This window comes from Grampus griseus (genome assembly GCF_964374135.1).
Source record: "Grampus griseus genome assembly, chromosome: 2".
NCBI lineage: Eukaryota > Metazoa > Chordata > Mammalia > Artiodactyla > Delphinidae > Grampus > Grampus griseus.
Window position 1 is genome coordinate 92,549,091 of NC_139018.1, and position 13,439 is coordinate 92,562,529.

Consider the following 13,439-nt stretch of genomic DNA (forward strand, 5'->3'; position numbering starts at 1 on the left):
ACTTTTTCTACTAGATCAAGCTACCACTACATCATAGGCAATAAAGGAAATCTGCTTTTATATTAGTCACCTAACAACTACTGAAATAAGTTTTAGAGCCAGCATACTGAACCATGCTATATTCTAGAGTATGATTATATATATATTTTTTCATATTATGCTGTTGGTAATTAAATTGTACAAGTGGCTCAGGGTTCTATTCCAGTTATAAAGTCATTATTGTTTATTATTCATAAAGTAGATCCAAAAATAGATAGAATTTATGTGTTTTGTACTCACCTGAAAATGTAGTACAGCTTGAAATAGGAGTTAACCTACCAAAACAGATATTCCCACACAATGCTGGTAAAAATGTATGGGCATGCACCACACTTATTTGGTGGATTTAGGAAACTAAGAGGTCATGCCATTTAACTAGTTCACTGGCTTCAATACATTTATATTTAACAATGAATCCTCTTAGAAATAAAACCATAGGTGAAATGTAATGAACAGAACAGATGAAAGAGGAGCTATTCTGGTTAAATCATGGAAATGTTGCTTCAATATGGCTTGGATACCCCTTCAGTTCCCTACAACACTAGCAGAACACTCATCCAGCTGAATCATATATTGTTCCTCAAAACACATCAGAAATCTTAACTGATACTGGAAATGTTATTAAATTATAATATTTTAAAATTATTACTGGGGTTGGAGTCAAGGTGGTGGACTAGGAGGATGCGGAATTCGCATCTCCACACAACTAGGGCACCTACCAGGCACCGGTGGGGGACCACGGACACCTAAGGGGACAGGAGGAACCCCCAGCGACCAGGTAGGGTGTGGGGGGAGGGAAGGGGGAGGAGAAGTGGAGGCAGGATGGGACTGGCGCCCCTGCAGGGCAGCTGGGGGAGGGGAAGGGATCCCACGCCTGAAGGGGTAAATTGGGGGACCATTGGGAGGGCAGGGGATCAAAAGGGAGCATGGCCAGGATTCCCCTGCCCACTAGGGCCCCTGGGAGCCTGTTGAGATCCCAGGTCTGATCCTCTGCACATGGAGGCCCCCTCCAGCCGTGCATGGGTCCTGAGGGAGTGGAAGGAAGGGAAGGGGGAGCAAAAGTAAAGGCTGGACCTCCAGCACTAGCACCCCTGAGGGGTGGCTGGGGGAGGAGGAGTTCCTACAACCAGCAGAACTCACCCACGGTTAGGGGTCCAGCGGGGACAGGGGAGACCCTGGGGGAGACAGTGGTGGTGGGGTGCAGAGGAATGGAAGGGAATGCGGCCGGCACTTTCCCTGTCTACTTAGGCACCAGGGAGCCTGATGGGCTCCTGAGCCTAATCCTCTGCCCTCGGAGTCTCCCTCCTGCAGTGCAGAGCCCAGGCCCCGCCCCTACACCCCCACCCAAGGCCCTACCACTACACTTGGAGACTCCCTCCAATGCTGGGCCTAAACCCCACCCACACACCCTCACTCAGGGCCCTAACTCCAAACTCCAGAACTCCACACACCAGAGGTCCTCCTTTCCATGTACTGCCTCTCCCCTTCTGTGTAGGTACTAAGCAGAGGCCCTGCCACACACTCAAAGGTCACCCCCCACCCACCTAAGTCCTGCCACACACAGAATCCCACCCCGGCTTAAGTTCCACCCCCACCTAAACACTGCCCCAATAGCCAAGGTTTTTTTTTTTCCTCTTTTAGATTGGGGTTCTGTTTTACCTTGTTGATTCACTTATATTTTTATTTTTCCTAATAAATCTTTTATTTTTCTAATTTTATTTTATTCTTTATACTCTGTTATTGTTCTCTCCTTTTGGCTTGTTCCCCCACTTTTTTTTTCCGTTGTCGTTTTATTTTATCATGTTGCAGTTGTTTCAAATATATTTTTATTTTTCCTAATATATTTTGTTTATTCTTTGATATGTACTGCTCCTTTTGTTTTTTTTTTTGCCACGCCATGCAGCTTGAAGAATTTTGGTTCCCAGCCCGGAGGTCAGGCCTGACCTCCTGTGATGGGAGCTCTGAGTCCAAAAAGCTGGAATAACAGAGCACCTCAGACCCCAGGGAATATTAATTGGAGTGAGGCCTCCTGGAGGTGCTCATCTCAGCACCAAGACCTGGCTCTATCCAACTGCTTGCAAACTCCAGTGCTGGACGCCACAGGCCAAACAACCAGTAAGACAAGAATACAGCCCCACCCAACAGAAGAAAAAAAAAGGAAATGACAAAAAATTATCTTACAGACAAAGGAGCAAGGTAAAAACTTACAAGACCAAATAAATGAAGAGAAATAGGCAACCTATCTGAAAAAGAATTCAGAGTAATGATAAAGATGATCCAAAATCTCAGAAACAGAATGGAGAAAATACAAGAAACATTTAACAGGAACTAGGAGAACTAAAGAACAAACAAACAGTGATGAGCAACATAATAATTGAAAAGAAACACACTCTAGAAGGAATCAATAGCAGAATAACTGAGGCAGAAGAACAGATAAGTGAGCTGGACGATAAAATGGTGGAAATAACTGCCAGGGACAGAATAGAGAAAAAAGAATGAAAAGAATTGAGGACAGTCTCAGAGACTCCTGGGACAGCATTAAATGCACCAACATTCAAATTATAGGGGTTCCAGAAGAAGCAGAGAAAAGAAAGGGTCTGAGAAAATATTTCAAGAGATTATATTTGAAAACTTCCCTAACATGGGAAAGGAAATACTCAATCAAGTACAGGAGGCGCACAGAGTCCCATACAGGATAAATCCAAGGAGAAACATGCCAGGACATGTTAATCAAACTATCAAAAATCAAATACAAAGAAAAATTATTAAAAGCAGCAAGGGAAAAACAACTAATAACATAAAAGGGAATCTACATAAGGTTAACAGCTGATCTTTCATCAGAAATTCTGCAAGCCAGAAGGGAGTGGCAGGACATATTTAAAGGGATGAAAGGGAAAAACCTACAACCAAGATTACTCTACCCAGTAAAGATCTCATTCAGATTTGACAGAGAAATTAAATCCTTTACAGACAAGTAAAAGTTAAGAGAATTCAGCACCACCAAACCAGCTTCACAAGAAATGCTAAAGGAACTTCTCTAGGCAGGAAACACAAGAGAAGGAAAAGACCTACAATACCAAACCCAAAACAATTGGTAATAGGAACATACATATCAATAACTACCTTAAATGTAGATGGATTAAATGCTCCAACCAAAAGACATAGACTGGCTGAATGGATACAAAAACAAGACCTCTATATTTGCTGTCTACAAGAGACCCACTTCAGACCTAGGGACACATACAGACTGAAAATGAGGGGATAGAAAAAGATATTCCATGCAAATAGAAATAAAAAGAAAGCTGGAGTAGAAATTCTCATATCAGACAAGATAGACTTTAAAATAAAGACTATTACAAGAGACAAAGAAACACACTACATAATGATCAAGGGATCGATCCACAAAGAAGACATAACAATTGTAAACATTTATGCACCCAACATAGGAGCACCTCAATACATAAGGCAAATGCTAACAGCCATAAAAGGGGAAATAGTAACACAATCATAGTAGGGGACTTAAACAGCCCACTTTCACCCATGGACAGATCATCCAAAATGAAAATAAATAAGGAAACACAAGCTTTAAATGACACGTTAGATAAGACGGACTTAATTGATATTTATAGGACATTCCATCCAAAAACAACAGAATACACTTTATTCTCAAGTGCTCATAGAATATTTTCCAGGATAGATCATATCTTGGGTCACAAATCAAGCATTGGTAAATTCAAGAAAATTGAAATCGTATCAAGTATCTTTTCCGACCACAGCGCCATGATACTAGATATCAATTACAGTAAAAAATCTGTAAAAAATACAAACACATGGAGGCTAAACAATGTGCTACTAAATAACCAAGAGATCACTGAAGAAATCAAAGAGGAAACCAAAAAATACCTAGAAACAAATGACAATGAAAACACGACAATCCAAAACCTACTGGATGCAGCAAAAGCAGTTCTAAGAAGGAAGTTTATAGAAATACAATCCTACCTCAAGAAACAAGAAACATCTCTAATAAACAACTTAACCTTACACCTAAAACAATAGAGAAAGAACAAAAAACCCCACAAAATTAGCAGAAGGAAAGAAATCATAAAGATCAGATCAGAAATAAATGAAAAAGAAATGAAGGAAACGATAGCAAAGATCAATAAAACTAAAAGCTGGTTCTTTGAGAAGATAAACAAAATTGATAAACCATTAGCCAGACTCATCAAGAAAAAAGGGAGAAGACTCAAATCAACAGAATTAGAAATGAAAAAGGAGAAGTAACAACTGACACTGCGGAAATACAAAGGATCATGAGAGATTACTACAAACAAATACATGCCAACAAAATGGACAACCTGGAAGAAATGGACAAATTCTTAGAAAAGTACAACCTTCTGAGACTGAACCAGGAAGAAACAGAATACATAAACGGACCAATCACAAGCACTGAAAGTGAAACTGTGATTAAAAATCTTCCAACAAAAGACAAGGACCAGATGGTTTCACAGGGGATTTCTAGCAAACGTTTAGAGAAGAGCTAACACCTATCCCTTCTCAAACTCTTCCAAAATACAGCAGAGGGAGGAACACTCCCAAACTCATTCTATGAGGCCACCATCACCCTGATACCAAAACCAGACAAAGATATCACAAAAAAAGAAGACTACAGGCCAATATCACTGATGAACACTGATGCAAAAATCCTCAACAAAATACTAGGAAACCGAATCCAAAAGCACATTAAAAGGATCATACACCATGATCAAGCAGGGTTTATCCCAGGAATGCAAGGATTCTTCAATATAGGCAAAACAATGAGTGTGATACACCATATTAACAAATTGAAGGATAAAAGCCATATGATCATCTCAATAGATGAAGAAAGAGCTTTCAACAAAATTCAACACCCATTTCTGATACAAAAAAAAACCACCCACAAAGTAGGCACAGAGGGAACCTACCTCAACATAATAAAGGCCATATATGACAAATCCACAGCCAACATCACTCTCAACAGTGAAAAACTGAAACCATGTCCTCTAATATCAGGAACAAGACAAGGTTTCCCATTCTCACCTCTATTATTCAACATAGTTTTGGAAGTTTTAGCCAATCAGAGAAGAAAAAGAAATAAAAGGAATCCAAATCGTAAAAGAAGAAGTAAAACTGTCAATGTTTGCAGATGACATGATACTATAAATAGAGTATCCTAAAGATGCTACCAGAAAACTACTAGAGCTAATCAATGAATTTGGTAGAGTAGCTGGATACAAACTTAATGCACAGAAATCTCTTGCATTCCTACACACTAATGATAAAAAATCTGAAAGAGAAATTAAGGAAACACTCCCATTTACCACTGCAACAAAAAGAATAAAATACCTAGGAATAAACCTAGCAAAGGAGACAGAAGACCTGTATCCAGAAAACTATAAGACACTGATGGAAGAAATTAAAGATGATACAAACAGATGGAGAGATATACCATGTTCTTGGATTGGAAGAATCAACATTGTGAAAATAACGATACTACCCAAAGCAATCTACAGATTCAATGCAATCCCTTTCAAACTACCTGTGGCATTTTTCACAGAACTAGAAAAAAAAATTTCACAATTTGTATGGAAAAACAAAATACCCCAAATAGCCAAAGCAATCTTGACAAAGGAAAACGGAGCTGGAGGAATCAGGTTCCCTGACTTCAGACTATACTACAAAGCTACTGGCACAAATCAAGACAGTATGGTACTAGCACAAAAACAGAAATATAGATCAATGGAACAGGATAGAAAATCCAGAAATAAACCAGAAATAAAAATCCAGAAATAAACCCTTGCACATACCTTATCTTTGATAAAGGCGGCAGGATTATACAATGGAGAAAAGACAGCCTCTTCAATAAGTGGTGCTGGGAAAACTGGACAGCTACATGTAAAAGAATGAAATTAGAACACTCCCTCTTACCATACATGAAAATAAACTGAAAATGGATTACAGACCTAAATGTAAGTCCAGACACTATAAAACTCTTAGAGGAAAACATAGGCAGAACACTCTATGACATAAATCACAGCAAAATCCTTTTTGACCCACCTCCTAGAGAAATGGAAACAAAAACAAAAATAAACAAATGGGACCTAATGAAACTTCAAAGCTTTTGCACAGCAAAGGAAACCATAAACAAGACCAAAAGACAACCCTCAGAATGGGAGAAGATATTTGCAAATGAAGCAACTGACAAAGGATTAATCTCCAAAATATACAAGCAGCTCATACAACTCAATATCAAAAAAACAAACAACCCAATCCAAAAATGGGCAGAAGACCTAAATAGACATTTCTCCAAAGAAGATATACAGATTGCCAACAAACACATGAAAGGATGCTCACCATCACTAATCATTAGTGAAATGAAAATCAAAACTAAAATGAGGTATCACCTCACACTGGTCAGAATGGCCTTCTTCAAAAAATCTACAAACAATAAATGTTGCAGAGGGTGTGGAGAAAAGGGAACCTTCTTGCACTGTTGGTGGGAATGTAGATTGATACAGCCACTATGGAGAACAGTATGGAGCTTCCTTAAAAGACTAAAACTAGAACTACCATATGACCTAGCAATCCTACTACTGGGCATATACCCTGAGAAAACCGTAATTCAAAAAGAGTCATGTACCACAATGTTCATTGCAGCACTATTTACTATAACCTGGACGTGGAAGCAACCTAAGTGTCCATCGACAAATGAATGGATAAAGAAGATGTGGCACATATACACAATGGGATACTACTCAGCCATAAAAAGAAACGAAATTGAGTTATTTGTAGTGAGGTAGATGGACCTAGAGTCTGTCATACAGAGTGAAGTAAGTCAGAAAACTAAATACTATATGCTAACACATACATACGGAATCTAAAAAAAATGGTTCCAATGAACCTAGGGGTAGGAAAGGAATAAAGACACAGACGTAGAGAATGGACTTGAGGACATGGAGAGGGGGAAGAGTAAGCTGGGACAAAGTGAGAGAGTACCATCGACACATATACACTACCAAATGTAAAATAGATAGCTAGTGGGAAGCAGCTGCATAGCACAGGGAGATCAGCTCAGGGCTCTGTGACGACCTAGAGGTGTGGAATATGGAGGGTGGTAGGGAGACGCAAGAGGGAGGGGATATAGGGATATATGTATGCGTATATCTGATTCACTTTGTTATACTGCAGTAACTGACACAACATTGTAAAGTAATTATACTCCAATAAAGATGTCAAAAACATTATTACTTAATAACTGCATTTTAATTTTAGGAAGCCAGTAGTTTCTAGAGAATAGCTTGCTTAAAGATAAAAAGATTTCTAATCCTTGTTTATTCTAAGGATAATCCTATATATGTAGTGGGTCATTAATATCTTCGGGTCAAATCTGTTTCTTCAAAATAATATTATATGGCTTGACAAAGTTACTAGAAACATTGCTAGATTATGTTTCCTTCAAAAACTTGCTATACATAATCCTAACAGATTTAAGTGGGAAAGTAATGTTTCTTCTCATGTTCTATCATGGAAAAACATAAATTTGGGATTCACATCTAGGGAAAGAAATTTAAGGTAATAAAACTCTGATTGCAAAAATTTCCCTATGTAATTACCTTTGTAGAACTGATATACCGCTTCCTATCCCTCATTCAACTCCTAACAATAATAGAAACATAGTACAGATAATCTTACCTAGAATTACATTAATTATTCTAACATGAAGCTCTATGTAAATGGCTTGTATGTAAAATTAGTAACACCCATTCCTTCATGGTATGAAAGAATCCATTAGCAGTTTTCTTTGGGTAATTTGAGGTGGGGAGGTGAAGAACTGAGTCTGTTATCAGGCTCCCCTGATGGGGTAGCACACCTTCTTAATGCTTAGACCGCGATCCCCTGCGTTACCCTACTTTCCATCCTTCTAGATCCAGAGGCCACATGGCAGTCATTGGAATTCACCACTTTTTCCAGGTTCACGTATTCTCTAATGTAAGACTCGGGTACTGCTTATTTCCATTCTCTTATTGCTTCCCAGATACCCACGTCTTTCCCTTTTTAATCCTAAGCAGAGTTTTTATCTTTCTGAATCAAGTGAGGACCCTCACCCCATCTGATACTGTAGAGTGTTTTCTAAGTGAAACCTCCCTCAATGTCACTGATTTGCAGTGGATATTCTGTTTCGCGTTCATCAGCACGTTACAGTATTGAGTAAAGCTACAACTTTATTACTCAGTACAGTGTTTGATTTCACTAATCTTTTTCTGATTAATAAAGACTCTGGATCTTTGAAATCCATATTAAGGTTTTAACTTCTCTGAAAGAACTCTAGATTTCAAACAGGGTTTCTAACATGTGCAGAATACTAAAAAAACAAGTTCTGTGACAGGATCGGAAAACATTTTTTGTACCAGTGCTACCTCTACTGAAAAATTAATTATGCTGCAAATCAACTTTAAAAAAAAGAAGTTTAAAAAATATCATTATACCTTAAATTTATGGAGAAACCACCACCAAAAGGAATCATGCAAAAGAGCAACAGAGGCTTCTGAGAGGAAATGAGTCTTCCAGATTTTAAAAATTTTTCCCTATGGAAAAAAGACACATGGAGATCAAATTAATAATATTATAAGACATGTTACTGTAAATAGGCTTTATAAAGAGTGTGTATTTAATAGTTATAAACTACCACTGCTTAATAGAAATTTAATGTGAGCCATATATATATTTTCTAACAGACATTTTAAAAAAGTAAAAGTAAAAGGTGAAATTTTAGTGACAATTTGTTTAACCAAATGTATTTAAAATATATTTTAATACATAATTGTTATTAAATTATTAATGAAATATTTTACATTCTTTTGGGTACTGGGTCTTTGAAATATAGTGTATATTTTATACTTATAGCACATCTCAATTTGAACATAAATTTTCATCATAAATACTAGATCGCAATTAGATTTTGTAAACTATATGGTTGTAATTTTGTTTCAACCATAATTGAAAGTTGTTCAATAACTGAATCAAGTATTAATTTTAAAATTTATATATAATTAAAATAAATAAAATTTAAAAATTCAGCTGATCACAGACATAGAAAACAAACTATGGTTACCAAAGGGGAAAGTAGGGGAGAGGGATAAATTATGAGTTTGGGATTAACAGATACACTCTACTATATGTAGAATAGGTAAACAACAAGGTCCTACTGTATAGCATAGGGAACTATATTCAATACACTGTGATAACCTATAATGGAAAAGAACCTTAAAAAGAACATATATACATATGTATGTATAACTGAATCACTTTGCTATACATCAGAAACTAAGACAACTGTAAAACAACCATACTTCAATTAAAAAAAAATTCAGCTGAGTCACACCAGGCATATTTCATATTCTCAATAATCACATTTGATTAGTAGTCACTGAAACGACAGTGTAGACTAGAAGAGGAATAGCAAAACTCCAAGACACATGTTAACAATTTCCCTTTTATGCTGAAGACAGGTATCAGCAATCATGGGATTGTAACCCAATGGGCCCCATCATAAGTCTAGACCCTAAAGATAGTGTTCACTCTAAGCAATTCATCAAAATTGGCACATAAAGTTAATTCACCATGACTTCTAGAGACTATAAGTCTTGGTTTAAATAGGTACCTTCAATAGTCATTTTATTTTATTCACTAAAAGTTTGTAAGGCCAGACTCAGTAGAGTTCAAGAATTCTTTTAATGAAATCCATAGGTATGAATTTCTGTTCCTCAAGTACAAGTCTACAAAAAGGATACCGTGCAAACGTTTATACCAAGGAGATTATCTATCATGCATACTGTGGGAGCACTTCTCCTTCATAGGCCACTAACTATAGTATATACATTGGTAACAGCTTCAACTTATTTAGCACTTTTTTTTTAACATCTTTATTGGGGTATAATTGCTTTAGAATGGTGTGTTAATTTCTGCTTTATAACAAAGTGAATCAGTTATACATATACATATGTTCCCATATCTCTTCCCTCTTGCGTCTCCCTCCCTCCCACCCTCCCTATCCCACTCCTCTAGGTGGTCACAAAGCACCGAGCTGATCTCCCTGTGCTATGCGGCTGCTTCCCACTAGCTATCTATTTTACATTTGGTAGTGTATATATGTCCATGCCACTCTCTCACTTTGTCACAGCTTACCCTTCCCCCTTCTTAAAATACAGGAGAAAATCTGAATATTTTTTGTTGAAATTATTTGCAAATTTCAAGCAAACATGCTTTTTAGTGTAAACTAACTGCATGATTGCTTCTATTCTAAGCTTTGGTTATGTTTAGTATCACTAACTTTCTTTTTCAGGAAAATTCCAGATTCCTTAAAATATATCAATATTTAGTCAAAACAACCAAAAACAGAAATCAGCCAAAAAAACCCCAAACCCGACTTAAAAAGTTAAATAGTACTTTCCTCCATCACCCTCTACCCTTTTGTGATACTTTTTTGATTCAAACAAATGTAAACATACCTTAAAACCTATACATTATCTGACTTGGAATTTATTCTCCTAATATAGATTCTAGGTTGGATAAAACTACTTCTAATGATCTCTTGATTTCTGTTTGTGTATATCTGTATCTTTGTGGCTCAGCTTTCTTAAAATATAGGCCGCTTTTCACTCAATTCAATAAAATTTTTACTGAGCATCATCTGTAGCCAAGGGTCCATTCTGGGTGGTAAAGGGGATAATTTATACTTTATCAAGAAACTTAATCTATGACTGTATGTTCAGGAATGTATTTGGATGGGGTTACGTGAATCCAGTCAATTCCATGGATTCCCTCACCTTCAAGCATGTAACAGTAACCCTTTAACCTTCTTTTTCCAAGTTTCAGATGTTATAATAAGCATTTCTATGAAATAACCTTCCCTCTGATATTATTTTCCTAAGCTTATTTTCTCTTCACTTTAATGTCATCATCTATCTCAATGCCACTGCATTGTGCATGATCTAGCAAGCCAATTTAAATTCTTTACTGAAATCAGGGAGGGGTATTAACAAATAAAACGCTGGTTATCTATACCTAGATATACCACTGGTACACAAACTCAAAATCTCCTACACCCAGCTGCTTGTCATATCCTGTGCACCCCTTCCCCCAAACCCATACCTACTTATACTCCTCACTTTCCTACTTCTTTCAAAAATGACAGCGTCCTCCAAGTTAACCATATGAAATGTTTATCATAGCTGTACTTCTGTGCCTTGTTTATGTGACTGTGATGTACATGCACCCAGAGTTAAAACACAGTCCCATTTTAGAACACAGAATGTGAGAGTTAAAAAGATTATATTGTCTAGAACATTTATAAGATGATTTTAACAATAATTTGTATTAATTTCTTTTTACAATAAAACCTTTTCCCTGAGGAAACTTTGGAAAATATAGTCAGAGAAAGTCACAAATAAGCTCATGATCCAGGCATAACAATTACCATCTATTGTTTTTCTCAAAAAAAAAATTGTATCAGGTGATCAAGACGGCAAACTAAGCCTTCCCTCTCACCCAAATCCCATAAAACATAAAAGAGAATTGAAAAGCATCTGTATTAGCATGGAAAATAAGAGAGAGTGTCATTACTGAATCATTTTAGGTGGAGTTTTCAACTGAGGTGCTCTGTGGTTCCCTAACTGAGGGGCAAACAGGAGACCCAAGTCAGGTTAATCAGATTATTTCTTGGAATACTGTGTCTTGAAGATGGAACACTAAAGTGATACACTCTCTTTCACCTTGAAGAGAGGGAAAAATGGGCAGAAAATAATGGCTGGAGCTGATTCATCCAAATTTAATGGTTGATTATACTCCTTCTGAAGGACTGTAGAATACTATAGCAGGAGGGAAAACAGGGATTTTGTGTCGAGAAAGAAAGAGCCACAAGGAGGCTGGGGGTGAGGGATGGGAAGAGGGCCTACTAGGGGCCAAGTCCATCTTAGAGAACTGTCTTGAGAGGAATCTGCCTGGAGGTACAAGGAGCACTGTTCAAGTCCCCAGGAAACAGAAACCTTTTTAGGTGACCACTTAATATTTAAGTGGGTGGGAAATCAATACCAGTAACCACTCAGCCCTCGTCCTATCCCTGGCAATCGGTGTCCAATGATCTAGTTACCTTCCTATTCCTGCAGTTTTTCATCAATTGGCTACTCTGTAGGGATATTTCTTAAAAATTCCCCAGACACTTGGAGGTTCAAAAGGTAGGGTGTGGGGAAGGGCTCTCATAAATTATTTTGGGATCAAAATGAGCAGGCTAACATATCCTGAGCTATAGAGCAGGAAGAGGGGGAGTGAAACACCTGTTACAGTCACATGCCAAGCCAATGCACACTGGCAACCTCAGACTCCTGAGGCAGTAACACAGAATCTAATACATTCTCTTCTGGAGATTAGGGTGTTAAAAATGTCACTGGTTGGGGCTTCCCTGGTGGTGCAGTGGTTGAGAGTCCGCCTGCTGATGCAGGGGACACGGGTTCGTGCCCCGGTCTGGGAGGATCCCACATGCCGCGGAGCGGCATGGGCTCGTGAGCCATGGCCACTAAGCCTGCGCGTCTGGAGCCTGTGCTCTGCAATGGGAGAGGCCACAACAGTGAGAGGCCCGCGTACCGCAAAAAAAAAAAAAATGTCACTGGTCTTTCCTGCCAGACTTAATGCCCAAAAGAATTAAATCTTGCTTAACACCTAATCTGTCATAGCTTTAAATTAAGGTCTAATTCATTAAATCATATTCTCAAAATATATCACACAATAATAATAAAATAATGTTTACATACGTCCAAGTTATGGGCTTTTAAAATAAAAAGATAAATCTGTTCAGCATTCAAATGTCTGGGTAGTTGAGTAAGCTCATTTGTTCTGAATCCTGGGAAGTTGCAACCCTAGAAAGAGGGAAATACCACAGAACAGGAATTACTTCATTCTTTTCAGTATAGTAGTCTCATATGTCTACAGAAGACAGATATTTAACTATCATTCATTAACATAATTATTTTACATACTTTTACTAAAAATAAGTAAAATATATTTATCCCACCTAAGAAAAATCTTCATATTATCTGTTTCTATGAAATTAAGAGCACTGACATATTCATATGCCAAATCTAAAAGTAAAAACAATTACTTCAGAACTAATTTTGACATAGCTCAAATTACCAAGAATTTTAGCTACACTACACATAAAGAAATGGACTAGGCAGAAAAAGAACGCTTCTGTATTTGTTTCCAACTTTCTCTCCTGGGGCCCCTATCTAAATTTATAGCTTTATCTATCTTATTGTAAACATTCTTTTAGATCCACATAATACTTTTGATATATAATCTCATAAAACAGA

At 37.4% G+C, this 13,439-nt stretch overlaps 1 protein-coding gene across 1 annotated transcript in view; it reads right to left on the bottom strand.

Annotated features, from left to right (window-relative positions):
* FAM227B (family with sequence similarity 227 member B) overlaps positions 1 to 13,439 on the bottom strand; it is a gene marked incomplete at its 5' end in the record, with an annotated part of 252,305 nt that overhangs the window by 221,725 nt on the left and 17,141 nt on the right. Inside the window, 2 exons of the mRNA XM_082647805.1 lie at positions 8,562 to 8,660; positions 12,882 to 12,986. Coding sequence (XP_082503931.1) covers positions 8,562 to 8,660; positions 12,882 to 12,986 — 204 coding nt within the window. The remainder of the gene's footprint in view (positions 1 to 8,561; positions 8,661 to 12,881; positions 12,987 to 13,439) is intronic.